At 50.2% G+C, this 21,178-nt stretch overlaps 8 protein-coding genes across 8 annotated transcripts; 4 read left to right on the top strand and 4 right to left on the bottom strand.

Moving 5' to 3' along the window:
• Positions 1-5: 5 nt before the first annotated feature.
• On the bottom strand, positions 6-2,516 carry COCSADRAFT_160249 (uncharacterized protein; the record flags this gene model as incomplete). The annotated part of the gene is made up of 4 exons (XM_007701726.1): positions 6-953; positions 1,036-1,287; positions 1,349-2,192; positions 2,254-2,516. 4 exons carry the CDS (start codon positions 2,514-2,516, stop codon positions 6-8), a joined length of 2,307 nt encoding a protein of 768 aa, XP_007699916.1.
• A 610-nt stretch (positions 2,517-3,126) lies between these two features.
• On the top strand, positions 3,127-4,787 carry COCSADRAFT_36590 (uncharacterized protein). The gene is made up of 3 exons (XM_007701550.1): positions 3,127-4,220; positions 4,270-4,536; positions 4,596-4,787. The coding sequence occupies exons 1-3, from the start codon at positions 3,168-3,170 to the stop codon at positions 4,737-4,739; spliced, it is 1,464 nt and encodes a 487-aa protein (XP_007699740.1). The 5' UTR covers positions 3,127-3,167; the 3' UTR covers positions 4,740-4,787.
• Positions 4,788-5,798: 1,011 nt separating this feature from the next.
• COCSADRAFT_116875 (uncharacterized protein) lies at positions 5,799-7,384 on the top strand. Its single transcript, XM_007701727.1, has 2 exons — positions 5,799-5,913; positions 5,967-7,384. Exons 1-2 carry the CDS (start codon positions 5,872-5,874, stop codon positions 7,377-7,379), a joined length of 1,455 nt encoding a protein of 484 aa, XP_007699917.1. The 5' UTR covers positions 5,799-5,871; the 3' UTR covers positions 7,380-7,384.
• Positions 7,385-7,637: 253 nt separating this feature from the next.
• COCSADRAFT_116878 (uncharacterized protein) lies at positions 7,638-9,669 on the bottom strand. The gene is made up of 5 exons (XM_007701728.1): positions 9,456-9,669; positions 9,264-9,399; positions 9,158-9,212; positions 8,641-9,104; positions 7,638-8,585 (listed from the first exon to the last, which is right to left on the bottom strand). Exons 1-5 carry the CDS (start codon positions 9,618-9,620, stop codon positions 7,786-7,788), a joined length of 1,620 nt encoding a protein of 539 aa, XP_007699918.1. The 5' UTR covers positions 9,621-9,669; the 3' UTR covers positions 7,638-7,785.
• Positions 9,670-11,134: 1,465 nt separating this feature from the next.
• COCSADRAFT_181190 (uncharacterized protein) lies at positions 11,135-12,917 on the bottom strand. The gene is made up of 3 exons (XM_007701729.1): positions 12,329-12,917; positions 11,846-12,239; positions 11,135-11,784 (listed from the first exon to the last, which is right to left on the bottom strand). The coding sequence occupies exons 1-3, from the start codon at positions 12,874-12,876 to the stop codon at positions 11,182-11,184; spliced, it is 1,545 nt and encodes a 514-aa protein (XP_007699919.1). The 5' UTR covers positions 12,877-12,917; the 3' UTR covers positions 11,135-11,181.
• A 281-nt stretch (positions 12,918-13,198) lies between these two features.
• COCSADRAFT_142024 (uncharacterized protein) lies at positions 13,199-14,958 on the bottom strand. The gene is made up of 4 exons (XM_007701730.1): positions 14,444-14,958; positions 13,770-14,396; positions 13,445-13,719; positions 13,199-13,396 (listed from the first exon to the last, which is right to left on the bottom strand). Exons 1-4 carry the CDS (start codon positions 14,750-14,752, stop codon positions 13,327-13,329), a joined length of 1,281 nt encoding a protein of 426 aa, XP_007699920.1. The 5' UTR covers positions 14,753-14,958; the 3' UTR covers positions 13,199-13,326.
• A 206-nt stretch (positions 14,959-15,164) lies between these two features.
• On the top strand, positions 15,165-16,218 carry COCSADRAFT_142026 (uncharacterized protein). The gene is made up of 3 exons (XM_007701731.1): positions 15,165-15,206; positions 15,258-15,692; positions 15,748-16,218. The coding sequence occupies exons 2-3, from the start codon at positions 15,330-15,332 to the stop codon at positions 16,183-16,185; spliced, it is 801 nt and encodes a 266-aa protein (XP_007699921.1). The 5' UTR covers positions 15,165-15,206; positions 15,258-15,329; the 3' UTR covers positions 16,186-16,218.
• A 726-nt stretch (positions 16,219-16,944) lies between these two features.
• COCSADRAFT_199446 (uncharacterized protein) lies at positions 16,945-19,070 on the top strand. Its single transcript, XM_007701732.1, has 2 exons — positions 16,945-17,164; positions 17,223-19,070. The coding sequence occupies exons 1-2, from the start codon at positions 17,128-17,130 to the stop codon at positions 18,890-18,892; spliced, it is 1,707 nt and encodes a 568-aa protein (XP_007699922.1). The 5' UTR covers positions 16,945-17,127; the 3' UTR covers positions 18,893-19,070.
• Positions 19,071-21,178: the final 2,108 nt, after the last annotated feature.

Genomic DNA, 21,178 nt, shown 5'->3' on the forward strand with positions numbered 1-21,178 from the left:
TATATTCATACACACTGACTCGCAATCTCATTGCTGGGCCAATCTGGCCAAAACATATCAATATCGTTCCACCACATGCCATTCATTGCTTCGTCTCCCATAGTATCATCCGGGACTTGCAGAAATTCTGCTTGGTCCAGGAATGTGCCAATAGCACCGCCGACGGTATCTCCCTTCTCACCCAGTCCTCTTTGAATCTGGAGTCTTTGTTGTGGATTTTGCTGCGGTTGCAAATTTCGATCAGGGGCGGTCTCGATTGGAGGAGGTTGGAGAAAGTCAGGCCGAGCTAATTGCTCCTCCAAATGACGCAGTCTCTTCGCAAGTCTGCAGGAATTCTGCGACAGTGCACTGTACGCTGTAGCGAGAGCCAATGCACATTCCACCTCCCGCTTCACTAAGGCAGGAAAAGGCTCCAGCAAATCGGCTGACTGAATGATGACCAACCGGTTGCGGTCCGCGCGAACGTAAGCCACCACTAAGAAGAGAAGTGCACACGAAGAGCTGAGGAAATGCTGAAAGAATGGATGCTGGGTTTTGTAGACATCGGTGCTGGAGTTCAGCAAAGAGAGTACACCAATGGTGTCGGAAATGATGTTCATACTAGGTTTGATCATTTTCATACTAACATTGGAGGGGGAACCTGAAAGAAAGAACGGGCGGAGGATAATACTCCGGAAGGCATTGGCACGCAGATAGAGTAATGTGGCCACGGGTGACGGGCGTTTCGAAGGGTCTGCCGTTGGCTTTACACCAACAGCTGTCTCAGGGGATGGATGGTAGATACCATGACCGTCTATGGCCTTCTTCAGCCATTGGTCAATCTGAAAATTGAGTAGTTCGAAAGCGTCATCCTGTTCATAAGTTGCACCGGCAGCGACTCGGTGTATCGGTACTTCGAACTTCGGACTCATGAATGTGTACGAGATCATCGCTCGAAGGTACCATGCGTCCTCCTATCATGTCTGAAGTCAGCAAGAAGATTGGCCTTTGGGCAACCCCAACATCATACTCGGGTCTTAGAATGAGATGACTCACCGGAGGCTCTATGGATTGATCAAAATCCGATTCCTGAAAATTTTGAGGCAAGCCATTCGCGGCACTCCATTGCCTGTCCAAGATCACTATGCTCCAGATGATAGCGCTGATTCCAGTGCGTTGCTTCTCGTCTCGCAGAAGATGGCAATGAACGTCTCGGCGGTGGAGTCCCAGTTCCATTGCCATGCGCCCCGAAATTCCGCACACTCGCCATGCCAAACGTGTGTCACCAGTGAAGAAGTGGTAAATAGACTGCTCGCGAGCCCATCATGTTAGTGGATGCATCACTTGTTGGGCAGGATGGAAGGCTTACCGCCAGTAACGCTATTAAAACATGATCTAGGCTTGACACTTCGGATGCTAGTTTTAGCTTGATCAGGTGCTCCACACCTTTATACAGCGTTTTTCCCACATGCGACTGCGAGGCTGGTTCGGCAGCAAGCGCGATCGAGAGCGCCAGATATAAGATTAGAATGGTGTCTTCGTGAAGAATTGAGGCGTCAGACGTGGGTTTCGAATGGAACACATAGCAGGCCTCAGCCTGCTCGACAAGCCGCTTTGGGTCTAAAATAGGATGAAGGCGGCCAATGACATTGTGGTACACATTCAAGAGGCGCAGAGCGTCGTTTCTGGCAATGAGCCATGGCAATTGAGCCAGACATTGGCGTAGCCTAGTTTTAGCAAGGCGCTCTTGAACGCCAGACCCGTGGCCTTCATCTTGGATCAGAGTGCGCTCGTCGTCGTCGGTGTGATCATCTTCTAGGCTGGGGTTGGTCTCTTCTGGGATAGTGGGGCCGCCAGGAGGGGCTTGGGCCAGTCGCAGCTTGATTGTAGCAGCATTGAGACTATAGTCAGGACTCGTTGGACCGTAAAAGCGACGAGTGGATGGCTTCGATGTATTCGCGACGGCTGTTATGGGAGCATTAGGGATTGATGTTGCGTTCGTGTTGATCTGAGCGTCCCCGGAAGGTGGGATGGCAGAGCCCAAACCTTCGAGGGCTGTGCTCTGCCGGGGAGCCGCGCTCTGCCGGGGAAGCGCGGGATCTGTTGCAACGACTGGTGAGGTGTTTAATTCGTTGGACAACTCCATGTGTGTGACGAGACTGTCAAGTTGTGCTTGCAGCGCAAGTACGACACGAGAGATGGACTCGCCCTTGCTAAAGAGCATGCTGGGTTAGTGACAAGGGCAACTTGAAGACGAGCACGAAGGGAACATACGCGTTCAACCCCAATGCATTGGCTGGCAGCATAGGAGGGGCAGCAACGGCAGAGTAAGAAACAGCAGGATCCTCTGGCTGCGAAGGCTCGTTCGTGGGTTCTGAGTCGGCGGTGTAGCGACAATCCAACGCACGCGAGCGACAGAAGTCGCACGGCTTACGGCCGTCACATCTGCCTTTGCGTCGCCGGCACACATCGCAGGCTCGCCATACGTATCGAAGGCGACGTTTGCGGGACGTCCCGGCCGTGTTCTGTTGCTCCATGGTCGTCGAGGAGCGTTTTGGCGGCGACGGGCTCATTGTGCTGGATTGCGGATAGCAGGATGGGCCCTTTTGGAATATGCGTCTGGGTTGGACTCGAGACTCGAGAGATAACAATCGGGCCTCCTCCACACTTGCTGCTTATCGCCATGATAGAGCCAGGCCGCCATGGACGCGTGCATTGGTCAGGGTGAGGCTGTTGCTGGTGTCTGAGACGTGCGGGAGTGAGCCGCGCGGGGTAAGTACCGAGAAAGCGCCGGAGAGGAGACAGGGTCGCCATCTAGTCTAGTGTAAGTAAGTAGTGTACTTGGTGTAGTGTCCTGTAGTGTACACGTACACTACACAAGTCAATCACGTGCACAAATCCTTTCACCTGTGCACGGACCAAGAGCTGTTCGGAGTTATGACGGACCATGGCCGCCGGAGAGCGTCTCGCCACTGCAAATCCACCCACATTGCATTCATCCCATCCCGCCGTTCGGCACGTGACGGCGTCTTTCCTACGGAAATGGCACGACTATCACCCTGTCGACGTCGGGCCCACAGCAGCCTTGACAGCATCTCTTAAAGCCAGTCAGGGCCGTTCTGGCAGTCATTGCACACCACTGCATCCGGTCTTCTCTACCCACCCAGTGCATTCATCTCTTCTATAATATGGCCTTGTACACCTACGACACACGCCCCAGCTTCTCTGCTGACGTCCTTGTCAGGGGCACACCAGAATACGATCGCTGTCGTCGCAATAACCCCAGTGCAACAACACCAGAACGCTATCCACACGAAATACATGTGGTCAAGTCGCCCAAACAAGTCTCGGCAGCTCTCAAACGAGCCACTGAACTTGGTGTGACCGTCGGTATTCGTGGCTCCGGTCATGCCTTCCCCCTGAGCGCACTGATTGAGGACGGCATACTCATCGACACTTCCAGCTTGAACCGCTATGTTGATTATGATCCCGACTCCCGTGAGATCTCTTTTGGTCCTGCTGTACGTGTAGAGGAAGTCGCAGCAAAGCTTGCAGAGGTTAAGCGCTTCTTTCCTCACGGCCATGCGCCTACCGTCGGCGCCGCAGGCTTCTTGTTGGCGGGAGGACAAGGCTGGTTTGTGCGAGGTTGGGGAGCCACATGCCAGGAATGGATCACTCAGATGGAGATTGTGGTCCCCGACGGCCGCGTTGTCATTGCGAGCCCTACCGAGAACACTGACCTGTTTTGGGCCGCGAGAGGCAGCGGCTTGGGCTTTTTCGGTGTCGTAACCAAATTCTGGGCCCGCACAATTCCAAGCTCTCAGCTCTGGGAACGGACTTTTACTTTCCAGCTCCGTGACAAGTACGAGACCCTGCTGACATGGTTCTTCGAAAAGGCCGAAGATACCCCCAAGTATGGCACCGATCTCAATCTCACCATTTTCTATCCGGAGAAGTACGACAGCACCATACTCACGGATGACATACCCAAGACGTCTCAGCTACACCTTGGTCTCAGTCTTCTTTGCTATTCTGACACTGAACGAGAAGCTCGGACCCTGCTGAGTGCTTACGACGACGTTCCGGAGAGTGTGAAGGACTGCTTAGTTGACATGCGTCCTGTTTCAAAACGAGAATTCACCGACATATTCGACAAGAAACGTGAATTCATTGGGAACAAGTACGGCGAGAACTGGCAAATTCTCAGTCTACTGAGCGAACCAACCGTTCCCATTCCACGGGTAAGTGTTAGAGCGTGGACAATAATACATCGTCACTGACAACTTTCAGCTCATTGAAGCCATAAAGCCGGCTCTCACGGAACTCGAGACGCGCATCACCTCAGTGTTTATCTGCATTTGCGATATCGTCGCCAACGAAAAGGTCGCCTCTCTGAGCATCCCACAAAAGTACTACATTTCTACCGTCACAGGCTGGCTCGACCAAAAGAAGGGGCCTGCGATCAAGCAACGCATGCTCGATCGATACAAGCGCGCTCTACCGGTCGCATGCGGCACATATCCTGCAGACTACGATCCAAACGTTGAAGATGCAAATGTAAGCCGGGTCTAAAGCTCACTTCACTACTGCTATGGTCGAACTGACAACATAAACAGAGTAAACCTATGTCTGACACCGCGCTCGCCAAGTTTCTCAAGATCCGAGCCAAATGGGACCCCAATGACATGTTCCCCAACTACAAGCAGTTTATCAAAACAAACGAGAAGATCAACAAGCTCCTGACCAAGCCTTCGCTTTAGGCGCTAATGATGGATGGGGGGGCATGTACTTTGTTTCCCTTTCCCTGATTCTTCACGAATTTAATTAAAGGGGAAACAATCAATTGTACAGAAAATCTAGTTAACCAGATATTTCGAAGAAGTGGGTGAGCTTTCACTTCAGGAAATGAATGTGTCATCAATTTTCTGGAATCAACTGTTTCTATGTGCGTCGTGAACTTGAATCTCTGATATGGAGAGCTATGCCTATGAAGTTTGTTGGCATTACTCAACATCACCTTTGCGCAAATTTTATCAGTCACTCGACGATCATGTTGATAGCCAGATACGCCCCTTGAACAATGCACAAGTACAGAATCAATTTCCTCTGCTGGATTATTATTCAATTGCAAAAATCGACGTATGACAGACAATTGTCAAATTGGACTAGCTATGCCAGGATACAATCCAGTGATGATCCAACTTTTCAAGACAGCACTGCAATCTTTCCAATCGTACTTAGCAGCTATCGAGAGGCTTGTGTGAAGCCCATTCTAAATTTCGAATCAGGCTAGTACCAGCAAGCCTGCCCGAGAAAGAGGGGAGCTGTTGTTGGAAAACTCTGCCCTTCACATCCCAGCATGCGGCGTAGTAAGCAGAATGCAAGCAACAATCCAAGGGCCTTGTCGACAGATCCCAGATTTGCGCTTGTCCCTGCACCGTTGGACATGGCTGCGGTCGCTTCCTTAGCGCTGGAGCAAGGGGGCGCGGACAGCTTCCGCGAAGGATTGCGCGGAAGGAATGCCGCGTAAACGGTGAACCACCCTGAGCTCCACTTTTCCGCCGGCATGTTCCTTGTAGGAATATGCGCCATGGACGTTATTAAAACTGTGGCCAAGCTGCTGACGACTTCGGAAACTCCGACTCCGCGGATTCCGCCGCAGCAAACCGTTGTGGTGAGTTAGTTCGGTCTAGTGTGGATGATTAGCAGGGTTTCTGTGATTGGTGCATTGAGTTGAGAGTCTGGATTTGGTAGTCGTGAGCATGGATAGTAAATGTCCAGTCTCTTTGTATGTGCGAAATAATTCGCATAGAAAACATTGTTGACATCTAGAAAATAGTATACCAAATACACAGCAGTGACATCATTTTATTTTCCTCCAGTTCGAAAATCATGGCTGAATCCATCGAAACTAGGCTCTTCATCAACAATGAGGTATTCATGATTATCAAAACAATGTATAGACACATCTAATCACGCGATATCAGTTCCGGAGTGCTCGCTCTGGAGAGTCGTTTACCGTTAAACGATCCTACGACGACTCCATCATCGCAGAGAATGTACAGATTGCTGGCGAGCAAGATGTCAACGACGCCGTCGACGCAGCTCATGCTGCATTCAAGCACTGGCGCAAGACGCCGGCCCCTGAGCGTGCAAAGTGCATGCTCAAACTCGCCGACTTGATCGAGGAGAATCTGGAGTGGCTTGCTGAGCTTGAGACAGCTGCAATGGGCGCCCCGATCTCAGCTACCAAGTGGATTGCATCCACAATGCCAACGTGGTGGCGTTACTACGCTGGCTGGACCGATAAGCTGGGCGGGGAATCTCTTGAAGACCTCGATGGCTCATACCGAATGGTTCGATATGAGCCATTGGGCGTATGTGCGGGCATTGCTTCCTGGAATGCCACCCTCTTCTACCTCAGCTGGAAGATCGCTCCAGCCGTAGCAGCCGGTAACACCTTCATCTTCAAAAGCTCGGAGAAATCACCTCTCGGTGCCCTTCGTTTTGCCGACCTAGTCCGCCGCGCAGGCTTCCCACCTGGCGTTATAAACCTCATCACCGGCTTTGGCCAAACCGGCGGCCTCCTCGCTTCTCACCAAAATATCCGCAAAATCAGCTTCACGGGATCTACTCTGACAGGCCGCAAGATCCAGATCGCGGCCGCAAACAGCAACCTCAAGCGCGTGACGCTCGAACTCGGTGGGAAATCCGCCGCCATCGTCTTCAACGACGCAGACATCGACGAGGCTCTCACGCACATGTCCCAGACTTTCCTGCTCAACTGCGGCCAAGTCTGCGCCGCGACTTCGCGTCTGCTCGTCCAGGACACCATTGCAGAGTCCTTCGTCGCAGAGCTCAAAACGCGGTTCCAGGGCTTCGCAAAAGCCCTTGGAGATCCCAGCGACCCAAACACCTTCCTAGGCCCCATTGCTGACCGCATGCAACGCGACCGCATAAACTCCTTCATTGACGCCGCCCGCACCGAAAACCTCAACATCTTAGCAGGCGGCCAGTCCCAAGGGCCCCAGAGCCAATTTATCCAACCCACCATCATCCTCGACCCGCCATCTTCAAGCACGCTGTACCGCGACGAGATCTTCGGGCCCGTGCTAGTGATCAAGACGTTCAAGTCTGAAGCCGAGGCCATAGACATGGCGAATGATTCCGCGTACGGGCTTGGGGCGGCGCTGTTCACCAAGGATGTGCCGCGGGCACTGAGGCTGTCGTCGGACCTTGAGTGCGGGTTTGTAGGGATTAATATGCCAATTACACCGTCGGCGTACACGCCTTTCGGAGGGGCGAAGGAGAGTGGGTATGGTAGGGAAGGGGGGAGGATGGGGTTGATGGCTTATATGGAGCCGAAGACTGTGGCGATTGCTATGAAGCCGAGATTGTAGGTGGGTTCCTTATGTAGGTAGTTATATGAATTTAATCCTTCTCTTGTGATATTGCTCTCGTGCTGCTGAGACCTTGTGCTGATGTACATGATGTCTACGTAGTTCGGCCCTCGTCGTTGCTCACGCATTGTGCTTGGCGAGTCCCTGTTGACTTGATCGAGAGGGTTTTCCAACATCCTGAGTGCCTAGAGAAGCAATTTTGCTCCGGCAAAAGACACTTCACGAAGTAGCAGAAGATGAGGAAGATCTTGAGATGGTGTTCAAGGGGATGGACTCTCCACGAATGCGGCAAACATTATGATAATACATTAACAGCCCCTATCCAAACCATGTAAGCCGAACAACACAAGGTATATTCCAAAACCATAACCAGACACTAGAGACATCCCATCAAAGATACAATCCCTCACTCCTCCCTCACCGCCATACCCTGTAAAACAAGCGTTGGTCCCGTATACCTCTTTTTGGACCTAAACAAATAATCGATGGTAATAAGGATCAACACGCCCCCAAGCACCGTACTCGCATAATTCATATTCTTCGGCGTGACGGGCTGAGCTGTCGGGAATAGCAAAAACACGCTCGTAAACACCAGGAATCCAATCGACAAGAGATTTACAACGATGCCTGCTTTCCCGAGCTTGAACGGCCCGAACTGGAGCATGTGTGGCGTCGCAATGCGGCGGTAGAGCAGTAGGACGATGGGCATGAGATAAGAGAGGTTGAGCCCGACAACGGTGAGGGAGAGGATAGCGGCAAAGGCAGTCGAGGACGCGATTTGCAGCGCGCCCAATATGATGATAATGCCTGTGGACACCAACAGCGACGTCACGGGAATCTGGCTCTTACTCCCCAGGCTCCCCAACGCCGTGGAAAACGGGGTTCCGCCGTCGCGGGCGAACGCCCAGAGGATGCGGGAAGTCGCGGTTAGAAGGCCGAAGGTGGCCAAGGAGGCGGAGATGATGATAGTGGAGGTCATTGCACTGGCGGCGGCGATGTTGCCGCCTGTGACGCGAGTGAAGATGTGGATGATGGGGAAGGGGCCAGAGCCGAGGGCTGCGTCGAGGGGGCCCATGTAGAAAAGGACAGGGAGGAGGACGGCGAAGCCCATGGTGCCGTTGATGGCGATGGAGAGGAGCATCGCTTTGGGAATGTTGCGGGCTGGGTTGGGGATTTCTTCCGACATGTGGGTTGCGGAGTCGTAGCCTTTACATGAGTTAGCGATCAAACTACTTATTGCGAAAGTGCTCGGAGTGCGTACCTATCATAACATAGCAGGAGGTCAGCATTCCGAGAAACCAAGCGACTCCATCAGAGCTCCAACCAGTGCTGTTGCGGAACTCGGTGAAAACGAATTTCGCGCTGTTTGCTTCTGGCTTCAAAGCCAGCAGGACAATGAAAATGATAAAAAAGAACCCCACATGAAAGGCGAGAATGGCGTTCTGGATGTAGGGCAAAATACGGTTGCCCCAGAGGTTGAATGCAAGCGCTACCAGGGTAATTCCCCAATAGATACAGCTATTTTGCCATGGCTTGGACACAAAATCAGGATTGGAGAGCGAGATCAAGCCCAAGGTGAGATTGGCTGCTCCAAATGGAGCAGATGCTGTGAAAGCGTGCCATCCCACAACTGTGAGCCATCCACAGTACCAGCTCAGGGCGGGCCTGATTGATGGCGGGCTGAGTTCGGCAACAAACTGATATTGGCCGCCTGCGGAAGGAAACCTGATGGGAAATTGTCAATGACGCTTGAATAATATGGCACTAATGCTACTCACATGGCTGCAGCCTCGGCCAGTGACATACTGGTCAACATGTTTCCAGCGAAGGACACTACACGAAATTGTTAGCATCGAACTTTAGTGCAGTTTCCGAGAATCGTACCGATGAATCCATAGACGAGAGATACTGGCCCGCCGCTAACGAGACCAGATCCCATTGTACTGCAAAGCGCCTCCCACGTCGCCATCAAAGACACTGCAAGTGCCATCATGGAGAAGAATCCATACACTTTCGGCGGCTGCGGAAATCAGCAATCCAGTTCGCGATAAGTCGATGCTACTAGCGGTAACTCACCTCTGCATGCCCCGCCTGCATATCAAAGTTCGTAACCTCACCGACGCCATGATCATCATCACCACCCTTGAGTTCGAACATGGCTTTCTTGTTGCTAGGGTTTGTGGAAAAGTGCTCCAGCCTTGAAGCCGAGAGTTCAGTCGAACGACGCTGCGGCGTCTGCATATCGGCACAAGGAAGAATCACACAGTCACCTCAGTAAAGTGAGAGAATCTGTGGAAGCAGAGATGGCCGTGGCGCTGAACAGCGACACGGTTATAGGGAGAGGAGGTTACAAAGCACGTGACGGCGCTATACGCGGCCGTTCCGAACAAGCGCTTGACTTGTCCGAAAGAGTCAGGGCTTATCAAGATATTTTGAGTCAGTCCTGCGACAGATAGTGTGGCAGGCCCATGGACTCTGAGAGATTGGGGGGTTTTTGCGTGGGGCCCGACACTCTGTGTAGATACGCAGCTTGTTCTCGACTCCGGAAACCACTCAGCAGGCGTTGACGAATGGGTTGCGTGCAGACAATGCTGCGGGTTGGCATATACGACGGAACATGCTGGGATCACAACTAGGTGTATTACAGCTATTTTGCAATCAGCTCAGAATATACGCGCCTAAATTTATTAGTGTTATATTACTGAAAGAAGTTAAGATTTTCATTCTGTTTTGATTAACATCCTATATAGAATAGGTTTTAAGCATCTCAACAAACTTTAAATAGCATGTAGCTCTATAGCAGAAAACCGCATAGAGTTATAAAAAGTTCCTATTACAAGAGGACAAGAATAGCTACTTAATGGTGTAATATGGGAAGGACGTTTGTAGCATAGAAAACTGAGTAATCTAGCATTTGTTACTTCGATAGTGGCCCCTATATGTTCCGTCGTATGTGGCCGAGCGCAGTATACCAGCGGAAACAACGGTTGCGGGGCCTGCTGTAAGACGGCCCAGATTACGGCCCGGACACTGGGACTAAGTACAGTAAGTGGACCGACTCCTAGGCTTCGCCCGGGCAATCGCCCGGGCAATCACCCTTGATATTATAGATCGCCTGGTACGAGCGAAGCCACCCCCGCATTTGATGATAAATGAGGGCATTACTGTTTACATGGGGCTGGAGTTCTAGGCCTGCTCGTAAACCTTCTCGACGCGTGGCTGGCGGGGTGGAAATGTGGAGGTCGGACCTTACCTACACTACACCCACGGTGGCGATATGGAGCCTAGACTTCACGTCTACACTACTCACTACGGTGCTTTCAGGTGTGACACTAGCTAACGAAAATTGGCGAAAGAAAATTGAACCTCACAATATCGTTGGATATAGTTGATGGAACCGTATTCACAAAACGCTCAAAATGTTATACTGTATTGTCAGTGCGTGCAACAGTTCACCCAATGCAACACGTTTCACTAGCAAATTCTAATTTTTCTCTCTTTAATAACTTTTTTAACTTCTATCAATAATTTTAAGTTCTAGGGTTAGGGTTCTATAACCTTTTATTCTCTATAGTACATAATATAATAAATGGTCTTTAAATTTCTTAAATCTAAATTCATTTTCTTATATTACTACGATATAGAATAAAAAGCTGTAGAACTTTAGTATTAGAACTTAAAATTATTAATAGAAGATAAAAAAGTTATTAAGCTTTAAAAAGTTGTAATTCTTATGATTTTCTTAGTAAAATAGTGTTGCATTGAGTGAACTATTGCACGCACTGACCACGTACAGTACGTACTACTTCTGAGTGCTATCTACCCAAGTAACAGACTTATACTGCACAAACTCCTCCAGTCCTTGCTTTCCATTAAACCTACCAAACCCGCTCTTCTTAAACCCACCATGCGGCAAAGCAAACTCATCATGCACAGTCATCGTATTGATATGAACAGCTCCAACGTTCAGTTGCTTCGCAACCCGAAGGCCAGCCCTCAAATCCTCCGTGAAGACCCCACCAGCCAGACCATATTCAGTGTCATTACCCAGTGCGATTGCTTCTTCCTCAGTGTCAAAGGTATATAGCGATACACTTGGACCGAATGACTCGGTGCCATAGATGTTCATGTCGGGAGTAACGTTGCCGAGGACGACTGGAGACATCTTCGATTCGACGTTCGTGTCGACTACGGCAGGGTTACCGTAGATGAGACTGGCGCCCTTGTCTAACGCTTCTTGTACCAGTGTTCTGTTCTTCTTTGCAGAGGCGTTGGTAATGACGACCGGGCAGTTGTTTGCAGCACCAAAGGTCTTGCTGATGACTTGCTTGAGTTGCGACTTGAAAGCATCCGCAATGGACGAGTGGACGATGATGCGCTCGGTAGACATGCATATCTGGCCAGCCTATTGCAAAAATGTCAGAAACAGTCGAACAGCTCACTTGATTCATAACAGTGTCACTTACATTCAAGAAAGCACCCAGCGTGCATTGCTCCGCGGCATTACTAAGATCAGCGTCCTTCATGACAATGGCACTTGCCTTGCCACCCAACTCCATAAGTACTGGCTTGAGATGCTTCCCAGCAATAGAAGATATCACACTTCCCACATGCGAGCTTCCCGTAAAGTTAATTTTGCGCACAGCTGGATGAGCAACCAGTGTCTCTGTAATCTTGGGCGCATCAGCAGGTCGATGGAACAGGAGATTGAGCACTCCATCTGGTAACCCAGCTTCTCTGAAGACATCTGCAATAGCCCAGTAACACCGCGGTGATAGCTCTGGACCTTTGAGAATCGCCGTGTTGCCCGTGGCGAGCGCGAATGTGATTGCGCGGAAGCCTAGGTGGTAGGGAGCATTCCTGTCGCACGATCAAAAGTATCAGCCTCATTCATAGTATTCGAATCGTACAGACAGAGTACAGGAGTTTGGGGAGGTGTTGCAACTCACCAAGGGCCAATTCCTAGCACCACACCATAAGGCTGGCGATAAACGATAGCATGCGCACCATCCTGCTTCACGTGAGGCACAAAGCCCTGCACTGCCTCTGGAATCCTCCCAGCCGTATCCTTCAGCCCTTCAATCGACAAGCCCAAAATGAAGTCTTGATAGTACTGGTCCGCTCCAATCTCATGGTGCATGTAATCTCCCAGCTCCCTCTTGCGCTTGGTAATAATGTCGGCAGCTCGCAAGAAAATGTCTCGACGGGCTGACGGTTTGGTCTGCGACCATGCCGGGAATGCCTTTTCGGCTGCTGCGACAGCGGAAAGGGCATCTTGTTCTGAACATGATGAGGAGTTCCAGATGTGTTTTCCAGTGGCGGGGCTCTGGACTTCGAAAGATGTGTTGGTCGTTACGTCTTGGCCGTTAATGATGAGGGGGATTTGGTACGCATCGCGACTTCGCAAAGAGCCTGTCAAGTGGAAGGATCGAGCTTGCTGGTAGTTTTTGCAGAGGGCTCTGGGTAGCTGTCCTGATTTCCTGAAAAGTCGCATCATCTTGTTCTTTGTGTGCAATGGGTTCAATGTCTGTGAAAAACTGCAAGAGCTCAATCACATTTATTATCTTTGATGCCCGCAGTTGCCCACGATGATTAGTTTAGACCCTTGATCGTTCAGACCCTTGATCCTTGATCGGCCGTGTCGCGATTCATGGCCTATACGCAACGCCGTTTCGGGGTGGTACCCGCGGCTCATTACATTCCGGAGGCCGCGCGCTCCTTCCGCACAGCGTTCCGGCGGATTTTGGAGCATGCGGAGAAGACACTTGGGTGTTGAAACCCCAACCATGAGCATCACACGCACTGAACACAGATATTCCATCGACTCTTCCGGTTCATGTTGAGACATTGGATCTAATCTTGTCCATGGTTGCCATCGAGGTTTTCGGAATCTACAAAAGTACTGAACATGACCAAGATAGTACACTGCGAATCGCCCCAAAACTCCCTAAGCCTTGATTCCGTTCGTACCCCTTCGAGCAGCCAGTTTCTCCGCCACGTCTTTGTGCATATCGTACCTATATTCAGCGTCAGTAAAAGCATCATCTCCAAATTATAGTACTCACGTGTTCATCTCCTCAATTGTGAGTTTGTTTTTCTCATCCTGGACGGTGTAGTGAGGATCTTGCTTGTTGCTAGAGAAGCCAATGCGCTCGTGTATGTTCTCACTCGCTCGCGCCGAGGCCGCCTGCACCTTTGTTCCTCTCGGTTTTCTGACCTCTTCGAAAACTTCAAGAGCCTCGCGAATGTTGCCGTTGAAGTTCTTCTTGCTGAAAATTGTACCAAGAGCTCCGGCGTCCTCGATGGACTGGCAGGCTCCCTGACTCTGATCAGGCATCATCTACAAATCTTTAGCGTCGAACTTTCATCCAATCATGGTAGCTAACATACCGGGTGTGCGGCATCTCCAATGATGCAGGCTACTCCTTTCTGCCAGTACGGGTACGGCTGGTGCTTCCAAAGCCTCCATGGTCGGATCTCATAGCCAATTTCCAAGTGCTTGAAGACCTGGCGGTCCAAGTCTGGATATGGCGCGAGCAACTCTGGGAGCGTGGCAGCCTCATCCCAAGATTGATTCTGGAAGTCACCCGCTTCACGCGGGAAGAAGCAGTAGTAAGAGAGAAGTTTTCCACCATTACAAGGCGAAAGGACAATCTTGTAGTGCGAGTGATACCCACCCCAGTATTCGATTGCAGCGTTCTTTGAGTAGTCGACCAGCCCGAGCTTGACAGCTTCATCAGTGTCTACGTTGGTGTGCAAGCAGCTCCAGGATGCTGGGACCTTGTCGACTTTGATGCCAAGTACATTCCGAACAGTCGAACCAATGCCATCAGCGCCGATAATGACGTCGTGTTTGGCCGTGACACCGTTCTCGAATGTGACCTCGCCAGTTTCGAGGTTCACGTCTTTGGCCTTGTGATTAACTTTGAGTTTTGCGGGCACGCCTTCTCCACGCTGGCCAACCGCACTATCCATAAGCATGGCGTGCATGTACTGCCGGTGGAACATGTAGTAGTTCTACCAGACATAAGTCACTAGTCCCAGACGAGATCCGAACCACTTACATAGCCCCATTTTTCCTTGTAGTCATGAAGGTCGTAGACACTCGCCGGTTCGCCAGTCTTCCAGTCGCGGCTAATGAGCTGCCTTAGGATTACCGGGTCACCAAGTTCAATGTTCACTCCCCATTCCTCGAGCCACCTTGTGCCGTTTGCAGCGCAGGATATGGAGGCTCCAACTTCTCCCGCGAAATCTGCGCGTTCGTAGATTGTCACAATGTGCCCTTGCCGTCGAAGGGCAATGGCAGATGCCTGACCTCCAATCCCTCCGCCAATGATGCCCACATTGAGCGCGCGCCATCCTGGTTGAGTCATGGTGTCTTGTGGTGTTTATCTGAAGGGTCGCTGCAAATTGAAATATGATTGAGCTCCAGCAGTGGTAAAGATCCGCTGATGCGATGTTGAAGCAAATGTTCGCAGCTCTAAAGCATGAACTTAACGATTAAAATTGGCCTACGGGCTCTTGATATCCTCTCCAACCTTGATGCCCCTCACGCGACCTCCTAGCCCACGGATTCAGGGTTGGGCGCGGCCGGCGACAGCGTAGCTGACTTGTCGTGGAGTCGATCTGGAACTCGCTTGCGATCGCCCGTTGGTTGCGACACACGGTCGGAACTTCCTACACCATTCCGGAGTACATTATGTCAGCATCCGATGTCACGTGTAAGTGCACGCCTCGAAGAAGAAAAGGAAATAGCAAGGGCATTCAGTGAAGCAGTGCCTTTATGTTGAGCGAAGTTCCATTCAAGTCAAACAAGAACCGAAGAAGGTTGGTGGTCCCCCGCAGAAAAGGAAGGCGTTCACTGACATGTGTAGTCAGCTAGCATTCACTCTTGCCAATCGACAACACCGCATTAACCAACTACAGCATAAGCAGAGCAATTCTTTGAACATGACTTCCAAAGTGCGCGCATCATTCGAGCTCACTGGACGCAATTATGTCGTCACAGGTGGCGCCCAAGGCATCGGACTGGCCTTGACGAAAGCAATTGCTGAAATGGGCGCCAATGTTGCCGTCCTGGATCTTCAAGAGAAGCCACTTGATCATTTTGCACAACTGGGCAAGGAAACCGGTGTCAAGATCCCATACTTTCGCGCCGATGTGGCAGATGAAAGTTCGCTCAAAAAGGCGTTTGCGGACGCAGTTCAGAGCCTGGGAAGGGTGGATGGTCTCGTGACTAGTGCAGGGATCGCGCTCGAGAAGCCGTTTGCAAAAACCACTTGTGCAGAAGTAAACAAGATACTGCAAATCAATGTAAGCCTCTGCTTCTTGTCTTGAACTCAATGGGTTGGCTAATATTCCATGGCAGGTAACTGGCACATACATGGCGACACAGCTGTTCGCCGAGCAAATCGAAAAGCAAGGAACCGGGGGATCCGCCGTCTTGATTGCCTCTATCACATCACATACCGTACTCCCAAGCCACAGAATGTCTGCCTACTCAGCGTCGAAGGGTGCAGTGAGGATGCTTTCTCAAGTACTGTCTACAGAATTAGCGCCTCTCGGGATCCGGGTCAACTCGATATCGCCTGGCTTCATTGACACCGAGCAGACCAAATTTGTACGGGACCACAACCCGAAGGTTGCGGATTTGATGTTCAATGCACCGCCGCTCAAGCGCATTGGTACGACGGATGACTTGGTGGGGTCGGTAGTGTACCTTTTGAGTGATGCGTCGAGCTATACGACGGGCACGGATATTGCGATCACAGGTGGCTTGCATATCGGACGACAGATTGATACTTGATTTTTGAAGTGGAATAAATTTTGCATATGAACTGAACCCTTGGATACAATGAAATGAACGTGTCATGCTGGTGTTTGCATTATCTTATCCCCATTCCTTTCGTGTGGGATACCAATCACTCGGTTCGGAGCACTACGACTATGAGACAACGAGTTTAGTTCGCGGACTCTGCTCAATCTCCAGTGCCCAGGGTTTGAAATCAGAGGCGAAAAGGCATGAAATTTGGACACGTGAAGCTCTAGCTGACATCTTCCTCCAAACCAACATTAATCCAGCCCGCAATCATCTCCCCTCGGTAATGCGAGAATGAAGTTGATGGCTAAGCAGAAAGTTAATTTCCAGAAACGCTGCAGATCGACTATTGTTCCAGAGCAAAGCTCATGACGAATTGAATGCGCTCGGTTGTTCCGTCGTGAATGCGGCTAGTCCGACACACTAAGAGAAAAGTTAGTGGCGCCGAAAGGATGATGTTTCGGGGGCCTAATACCGTGAAGACTAGACTGGGGTGCATGGCGGTATGCCGCTTGTACCACTCGCGTTCCGTGTACCCCAGCTGCGTGTCTCTCGTCCGACCGTGAGTTGATTGTTTGGAAGCATGCCACGCGAGACAAATTCCGCAAATGCGACACCTTCCGTCCCAGTCGGCTAGTCCTCCATGCGAGAGCTCAGTCACGTTTTTCCACGTTTCAAGTGGCATGCTACATATTAGTAGCAGGTGAACATGCCGGCACCCGTTGATGACGGATTTATTCGTTTGTGTGCTCCTTCGTATCGACTGATTAACCCCGAACACCATCACCTCGAAAACCTCGTGTCTCAACTGGCCACTCTGATTGTACTGAGAACAATTGCGTGCTTGATGTTCAAGTAATCTAAGCTTTCTTCACTTCTTGATCAAAACTTCGAATTTCACAACGATTTGATCAAGATAGGTAACTGGAAATGGGTGCCGAACATGATCTTGTCGTGGTTGGAGCTGGTATGTCATTGCCGTGACTTCCCAACTCACGAATGCCAAGCTAAAAAATGATGCGTAGGCTGGTTTGGTCTCACTGCCGCAAAATCTTACATCGAACTTCATCCCGGTGAAGATGTTGTAGTCCTCGATGGCTCGAGCTCTTTTGGCGGGACATGGTCAGCCGACCGTCTCTACCCCGGGCTGAAGTCGAACAATCTTTACGGGTCGTACGAATACCCCGACTTTCCCATGCTGGAATCAGTATATGGCGTGAAAGAAGGCCAGCACATCCCCGCCGCGGTGCTTCACCGCTATCTGACCGACTTTGCGAAACACTTTGGCGTCTATGAGCGAACGAGACTGAACACTAAGGTGGAGGAGATCGAACCTAGCTCCACCGGTGGATGGCTAGTAAAGGTGGTAAATGCTAGTGGTGAACCAGAGACGGTCAGGACCAAGAGATTGGTGCTTGCATGCGGACTCACTTCGCAACCCAACATCCCCGAGTACGAGGGAGCCGACACGTTCGAATCACCCTTCTTCCACGCTAAAGAATTCTGCAAGCGCTCAGACACGGTTGGTACATCCAACACTGCTGTCGTAGTAGGAGGCGGCAAATCTGCAATGGACATTGCATATGCTTTTGCGACCGAAGGCAACGCCACTGTAAACCTAATCATACGGCCAACAGGACAAGGCCCAGTATGGCTCGCCCAGCCATATGCGACACCATTCAAAAGGGACATGCAGGAGCTTCTTCACACACGAGCATTGACTTGGTTCAGCCCGTGTGCATGGGGAGACGAGGACGGATTCGCGATACCGCGTGGCTTCCTCCACCGTACTGGCATGGGAAGGCTGCTCACCGATAACTATTGGAACAACATGTCAGCCGAGATAATTGAGACAAATGGATATGACAGCCACCCCGAAGTCTTCAAATTGAAACCATGGAATCCAGTATTCTGGACCGGCAGCGGCCTCGGCATCCACAACTTCGAGACCAACTTCTTCGATCTAGTAAAAGAGGGTAAAGTACGCGTACACATCGCGGACATCTCCAAGCTCGACGGAAAAACCGTCCATCTCACAGACGGCGAGCAAATCCCCACCGACGTCCTCATCTGCGCCACCGGCTGGAAAAAAGACGTGCCTTTTACCTTCTCAAATCTGCCCCAAGGCGGCATTGGTCTGGCACAATCTGGTCAAGAAAAAGCCGAACTGATCGAAAAAACCAACCGCGAGATTCTCGAAATGTTCCCAGGGCTCAAACACCAACCCGTCCTCCGCTACAAGCGCAAAGACGACGACCTCTACCGCATGTACCGCTTCATGGTGCCTCCCGCCCTGGTCAACCAACGAAACCTTGTATTCGCAGGCATGGTATCGACCACCAGCACCGCACTCTTCGCTTCCACCCAAGGCCTCTGGATCTCCGCCTTCTTCGACGGCAAGCTAGCACGTGTTGCCTCCACGGAACAAGAAATCGCCGCAGAAGTCCTAAAGCACACGCAGTGGGGGAGATACAGGTTTCCGTGCGGCTACGGGGACTCTATCCCGGACTTTACGTTTGAGTCGATGCCGTATATAGACATGTTGTTGAATGATGTGGGCATTGAGACGCATCGCAAGAGGAATCAGATTGCGGAGATTTTTGAGCCGTATAAGCCGTGGGATTACAAGGGGTTAGCGAAAGAATATTTGGAGCTCCGTGAGAGTAAGGGGGGTGAGGACAAGAAGGTTGTGTGAAGTTTTGGTCATGCTGATGATTGATGTGGGAATTGATGACTGGGTTTTTGACCTCTTGGTATGGCATTTGCGGCCGACTTGGGGCTTGTAGCGTTGTTTTCACCACGGTAGCGGCTACAGCTTTCGTTTCAATGAGAAAATTGATATGCATCCAATTATAAGAATGCGAATCATAGTGGTCAAGTGTATACCGCGACGATTGATTTGCCATGGCGAATGATTGAATTTTTATTAAATCTGCTTAAGCAGTGACTCCCGTTGCCCTTGGAATTGCTTTGATGGAGGAACATGATCTAAGAACGTGGCGAATCGTTAAAAAAGGCCATTTGAGTTGAGAAGTCTTATTAAACCCATGTTTCTCTCTGAGATTCTGGTGGTACATTCGTTTCTATCTCTCATGTGTTTGTGAAGTCTTATCAAGGTCCCAGCATACGTCGATCAGCATAGCATGCCGTGAAAAGGAATCGATCAAATTTGGGGAAGCTTCATCGCGGCATGAGAAACTCATAACTCAATAGGCTACGCACTGAAAATTTCGATTCACCAGTCGTCCTTCACATGACTGAGAACTTGCCTTGCGTCACTTGCCACATGTATTAATGCGCTCAACCTAAGCTTGGCGACGCGATGTGAATAATGTATTTTCCAAGGAATCATTTGAGACTATAGAACGAATAACAATTCTAAATCCATCGAAATGATTCAGAGAGAAACTTGAATAGTTGCTGAAGAGTCCGGTAAGGACTTGGGGTTCTCTTGCTGAAAAATCATCCCATACCAGTTTCTCGAATTGGGCACGGATTGCATTTTGAAAACCCTTGAGAATCCCAATTAGGTTTGTGGATACTTGCCCGGATTCCAAGGAGACTTCGCCCAAGACACTGATGATAGAGTCCTAGTCCTATAGGTAAATGAAGGAGTGACAGCGGATATGAAGTCGTGGACGAAGTACACGTATACCAGCGACAGCGGCTTGTGCAATCTGCACCTACCTCACGGTCAGCCGTCTTAGTCTCAGTTGAGAACTGGCCAAAGCAGCCGTCGCATTGAAAAAAAAAGTTGATCTATTTGCCTAGGAAGGTACAAACGACATCCTTAATGAGCAGACGGAACTTGCGACTCTAAGGAAAGGACAATGCCATGTTTTCATTCCTCAGCGCTTTCTGCATGGTGAGCTCTCGCAATTGAGTGGGTGTAGCTTCTAGATGTGTTAGTGCGATTGGTCATGATCCGCGGTTGACGTTGATGTGGAACGTTCAATGCCTCCAGCCGTGTTGCGTGCTCGACATCACCACTGGGGTTGGGCGAGGTCAACGCCCCACTAATGTCAGGGCAAAGGCGTGGGAACAATTGATATGAAAACATAGTATGTGCCGCAACAAATAGTTCGCTCTTCTTAGTCATTCATGCAGTTTCTTATTGAGCTACTCATGATATTCGACTCTGCCCGCGAATAGCTGACACTTAATCGTCTACAACGTTTTTTGTGCACTGTACCGTAAACAATTGTGTTAGTAGAGCTTCGTAGAAAGTAGGCATCTAGGTTATGGATCATGATAATCGACCAAGGAGCATTGGGGGTCAAATTCTGTTCTTATTTCTCCCGGTTGTCGGGAAAAGCAGCCACCACAAAACGTCGTGTTTTTGATGATTTGAAATATGAAAACGATGCGGGAGAGTAACTTACACAACTGAATGGGGAGGACGCAACTGCATGGACAGCTGTAGTCAGCAGAAGAAGAGCGTAGCGTATCCTTTTTGTTTGCTTGGAATGACGAAAATATGATAAAAAATGATAATAATTGGTATCCTTTTTAGAAGCCAAATCTGTTGATGAGTTGAACGCAAAAGAGCCAGGTATCACAATTACATGGATATAAGTGATCCAAGGCGCACTATCGTCACTTACTGGAGGGTCGTACACCGGCATCAGGACGGGGCTTCTGTGCTTTCTTTGCCATGAAGAAGTATAATATGGTTCTATTCTCGGATCTAATCAAATTAGGTGTTTTTTGCGATGTTTCTCTAATGTGTTATGGTGCGAAACGCATATAGGTTGTGTAAGCGTCGTGTTGCATATAAAGAACATTGTGTGGATCTTTTATTTTGCACCTACCGCAAAACATCAAGATTTATCTTGAAAAAAAAACATCACCTTCGCCTTGTCGTCTCAACATAACGCGACTTCTCACTCATGGCGCAATGACTGAAGCATGGAAAGCATTGGAAAAGCGCCTGCCCTCTCGGGATGGCAATAGTGACACATGGTGGCAACTGCAGGCCGCC

The sequence above is a fragment of the Bipolaris sorokiniana genome (assembly GCF_000338995.1).
Source record: "Bipolaris sorokiniana ND90Pr unplaced genomic scaffold COCSAscaffold_7, whole genome shotgun sequence".
In the NCBI taxonomy this organism is placed as follows: Eukaryota; Fungi; Ascomycota; class Dothideomycetes; order Pleosporales; family Pleosporaceae; genus Bipolaris; species Bipolaris sorokiniana.

What these genes read in the sequence shown, in the direction of transcription:
- COCSADRAFT_142024 (XM_007701730.1), bottom strand. Translation starts at nt 14,752, where the DNA reads ATGACTCAACCAGGATGGCGCGCGCTCAATGTGGGCATCATTGGCGGA. An exon ending in ACAAGGAAAAATGGGGCTAT is followed by an intron (nt 14,397 to 14,443) that starts GTAAGTGGTTCG and finishes TATGTCTGGTAG; the next exon opens with AACTACTACATGTTCCACCG. An exon ending in ACAATTGAGGAGATGAACAC is followed by an intron (nt 13,397 to 13,444) that starts GTGAGTACTATA and finishes CGCTGAATATAG; the next exon opens with GTACGATATGCACAAAGACG.
- COCSADRAFT_181190 (XM_007701729.1), bottom strand. Translation starts at nt 12,876, where the DNA reads ATGATGCGACTTTTCAGGAAATCAGGACAGCTACCCAGAGCCCTCTGC. An exon ending in GTGCTAGGAATTGGCCCTTG is followed by an intron (nt 12,240 to 12,328) that starts GTGAGTTGCAAC and finishes ATCGTGCGACAG; the next exon opens with GAATGCTCCCTACCACCTAG. An exon ending in CGCTGGGTGCTTTCTTGAAT is followed by an intron (nt 11,785 to 11,845) that starts GTAAGTGACACT and finishes TTTTTGCAATAG; the next exon opens with GCTGGCCAGATATGCATGTC.
- COCSADRAFT_36590 (XM_007701550.1), top strand. Translation starts at nt 3,168, where the DNA reads ATGGCCTTGTACACCTACGACACACGCCCCAGCTTCTCTGCTGACGTC. An exon ending in CAACCGTTCCCATTCCACGG is followed by an intron (nt 4,221 to 4,269) that starts GTAAGTGTTAGA and finishes GACAACTTTCAG; the next exon opens with CTCATTGAAGCCATAAAGCC. An exon ending in CAAACGTTGAAGATGCAAAT is followed by an intron (nt 4,537 to 4,595) that starts GTAAGCCGGGTC and finishes CAACATAAACAG; the next exon opens with AGTAAACCTATGTCTGACAC.
- COCSADRAFT_199446 (XM_007701732.1), top strand. Translation starts at nt 17,128, where the DNA reads ATGGGTGCCGAACATGATCTTGTCGTGGTTGGAGCTG. An exon ending in TCTTGTCGTGGTTGGAGCTG is followed by an intron (nt 17,165 to 17,222) that starts GTATGTCATTGC and finishes AATGATGCGTAG; the next exon opens with GCTGGTTTGGTCTCACTGCC.
- COCSADRAFT_116878 (XM_007701728.1), bottom strand. Translation starts at nt 9,620, where the DNA reads ATGCAGACGCCGCAGCGTCGTTCGACTGAACTCTCGGCTTCAAGGCTG. An exon ending in TGCAGGCGGGGCATGCAGAG is followed by an intron (nt 9,400 to 9,455) that starts GTGAGTTACCGC and finishes TGATTTCCGCAG; the next exon opens with CCGCCGAAAGTGTATGGATT. An exon ending in CTCCTGCTATGTTATGATAG is followed by an intron (nt 8,586 to 8,640) that starts GTACGCACTCCG and finishes ACTCATGTAAAG; the next exon opens with GCTACGACTCCGCAACCCAC.
- COCSADRAFT_142026 (XM_007701731.1), top strand. Translation starts at nt 15,330, where the DNA reads ATGACTTCCAAAGTGCGCGCATCATTCGAGCTCACTGGACGCAATTAT. An exon ending in ACAAGATACTGCAAATCAAT is followed by an intron (nt 15,693 to 15,747) that starts GTAAGCCTCTGC and finishes ATTCCATGGCAG; the next exon opens with GTAACTGGCACATACATGGC.
- COCSADRAFT_116875 (XM_007701727.1), top strand. Translation starts at nt 5,872, where the DNA reads ATGGCTGAATCCATCGAAACTAGGCTCTTCATCAACAATGAG. An exon ending in GGCTCTTCATCAACAATGAG is followed by an intron (nt 5,914 to 5,966) that starts GTATTCATGATT and finishes ACGCGATATCAG; the next exon opens with TTCCGGAGTGCTCGCTCTGG.